The sequence below is a fragment of the Amblyomma maculatum genome, chromosome 3 (assembly GCF_055883805.1).
Source record: "Amblyomma maculatum isolate TAMU_Amacu chromosome 3, ASM5588380v1, whole genome shotgun sequence".
Classification (NCBI taxonomy): domain Eukaryota; kingdom Metazoa; phylum Arthropoda; class Arachnida; order Ixodida; family Ixodidae; genus Amblyomma; species Amblyomma maculatum.
In genome coordinates, this window is record NC_139346.1 from 150724996 (window position 1) to 150727125 (window position 2130).

Sequence of the window (2130 nt, forward strand, 5' to 3'; positions counted from 1 at the left end):
GTCACCGCTGCAGGGCTCAGTGGTCAATGTGTTTTTACCGCTTAGATTCCATTCATTAAATTCCAAAGCCAGTTGATGTCCGGAAACTTTCGAGCAAAATATAAGCAAATATAAATTGAGCAAGAAATACGGTGCATTCGTCTTCAAGAAAACCGACTGCGCTAGCCGGGACAGTAGATGATCATAGTCGTGATCATGGCAGATGAGAGAACGGCACTCACATGATGGAAAAAAAGCGGGAATCTGTGAGGATGTTCTTGGTGTCTTACAACTACGGATGGCGACATTTGAGCGGATAAAGGCAAATATAAAGGACAAAATGTACAATGTAGAACAGTAATACTGAATTGCAAAAATTAAATAATTTTTTTTTTAATTTCTATCAAGAAAACTTCAACTACAATTTTTTTTTTTTTTTTATGCTGTAAGCGCTTTATGATGCACAGCGCTTAGCGATATAATGGTACAAGAAAATGACGTCACGTGTGGAAGGAACTCCCTTTTATCAGCTTTATTTTTTATTGTTTCTCGATATTCACATCATCATCCACATAGCGATGCGTGCAACGGAGTTGATCGGTAAGCTAAGAAATTGTTTTATCAGCTGTACCAGTTTCAAACTCGTTCAGCTGGTTTTGATCGCGTTTTTTTCATTCTGCGTTTTAGAACTTCGACAATAAACGTGGCACAACGCAGAAAGCTGAAGCGGTTCACCGTTGTGTGTTGTGTCAAGTTTATCGTCGCTGTTTTGAAAAAACACAAAACTGGAACACCATATGCCTATCAGCTACACAGTTGTTCTTTTCATCCAATATTCCCTTGTTCGTTTGTACAGGTTCGAAGGTTGCCTCTCAGGCGTTCTCTGCGTAAAAAAATGTCCCTCCGAAAGGGTTCCCCGCATTGAGTCGAGATGCGAAATCCTGCAGGCGGAAGTTGTTCCTTTGCGGCGGTGCAATTGCGTTGCTGGGCACCCGCTTCCCAGATTGACAGTACGCCAAAAACACGTACCGATGGGGCCCCGTCCCTCTGGACGGGCTCGGTCCGTTGTAAGGCACCGCCTGTTCACCTTCGTGCAGCCTTCTCGTGCTGTTGGCGTTCACCACCAACCAGAGCAGCCAGCTACGTTGTGTAGGCTCCTCGCGACTAGGCACATCCGGGTCCACCATGACCAGCGCGAACGGCGGCATGCAGTTGATGGCTCCATTCAGGCGGACGTCTGGGGCTTGCGCTGTCAGGTCAGGCGGCACCATAGTGTCCCGGGCCACTGACACATCCCCGTACATCACTTCAAGCTCAGCTTGCATCTTGTCGGGCAGAGACAGGTCGTGCGCCAGCCCAGAAGTCTTCCACGCATCACGGTCGGGTCTCTTCATCGGCGATTCACCAAAATAGCTGGTCTGTATGGACTTCGACCGTGGCTTTGCCTTGCCGCCAGGCAGCTCTGCTTCTCCAGTGCCACTCCAAAGCGTCAACAAAAGGAAGATTGAAAGCTGGACAAGCATCATTCCCACGAGCTTGTCGGATTGCGCACAAGTGAGAACCTGCGACTATAGGCCTACTGCGAAGTGTGCTGAGGTTGGTAATGGCACCAACTACGCCACGTATGCATCTCGCATTCGCCGTCAGGAGCCTGGAGGTTTCCGAGGGACTTGCTGCTCGCTGAGTTGACTGCGGCCTCCCGAGGAGTATTTGCACTTTTCACGAACCTTTTCAAAAACAGCTGCGGGCCTGCATCCTCAGTGCGGACGGTTTTATGACCTTCCGGACAATGCACGGCGGTTTCGAAGGCAGAACATCTTTCTTCTGTGTGCACCTTGCCGAAATATTAATAGTAGTTGGCATCTGGTTGGGGCAACAAAAGAAGTTACAGTTCTCGTCATTTTATGCGTGGTATTCTACTCGCTCCTGCGCACTAACGTTATTGAGGTGTAACAGGGCCCAGGCTCACACAAAGGGTCAGAAAGTACTGATAAAGATTTGCGGGCGTCCAAGATACGATAAAATGGGCCATTTATTTTTTTTTTTTCCTAAACACTCGAGCTATGCAAATCAGCCTGTCCAAGCTTGAAAGAAGAACTGAATATTGTGAACAATTTACAACGCGCAGTCGGGACCAGAAGTGCTGTATGC

General features: G+C 47.8%; 1 protein-coding gene across 1 annotated transcript; it reads right to left on the reverse strand.

The window, feature by feature from the left end:
• Positions 1-505: 505 nt before the first annotated feature.
• LOC146196451 (uncharacterized) lies at positions 506-1925 on the reverse strand. The gene has a single exon (XM_084596362.1). The coding sequence runs from the start codon at positions 1503-1505 to the stop codon at positions 852-854; it is 654 nt and encodes a 217-aa protein (XP_084452488.1). The 5' UTR covers positions 1506-1925; the 3' UTR covers positions 506-851.
• Positions 1926-2130: the final 205 nt, after the last annotated feature.

Coding starts and splice junctions, on each gene's coding strand:
- LOC146196451 (XM_084596362.1), bottom strand. CDS start 1,505: ATGATGCTTGTCCAGCTTTCAATCTTCCTTTTGTTGACGCTTTGGAGT.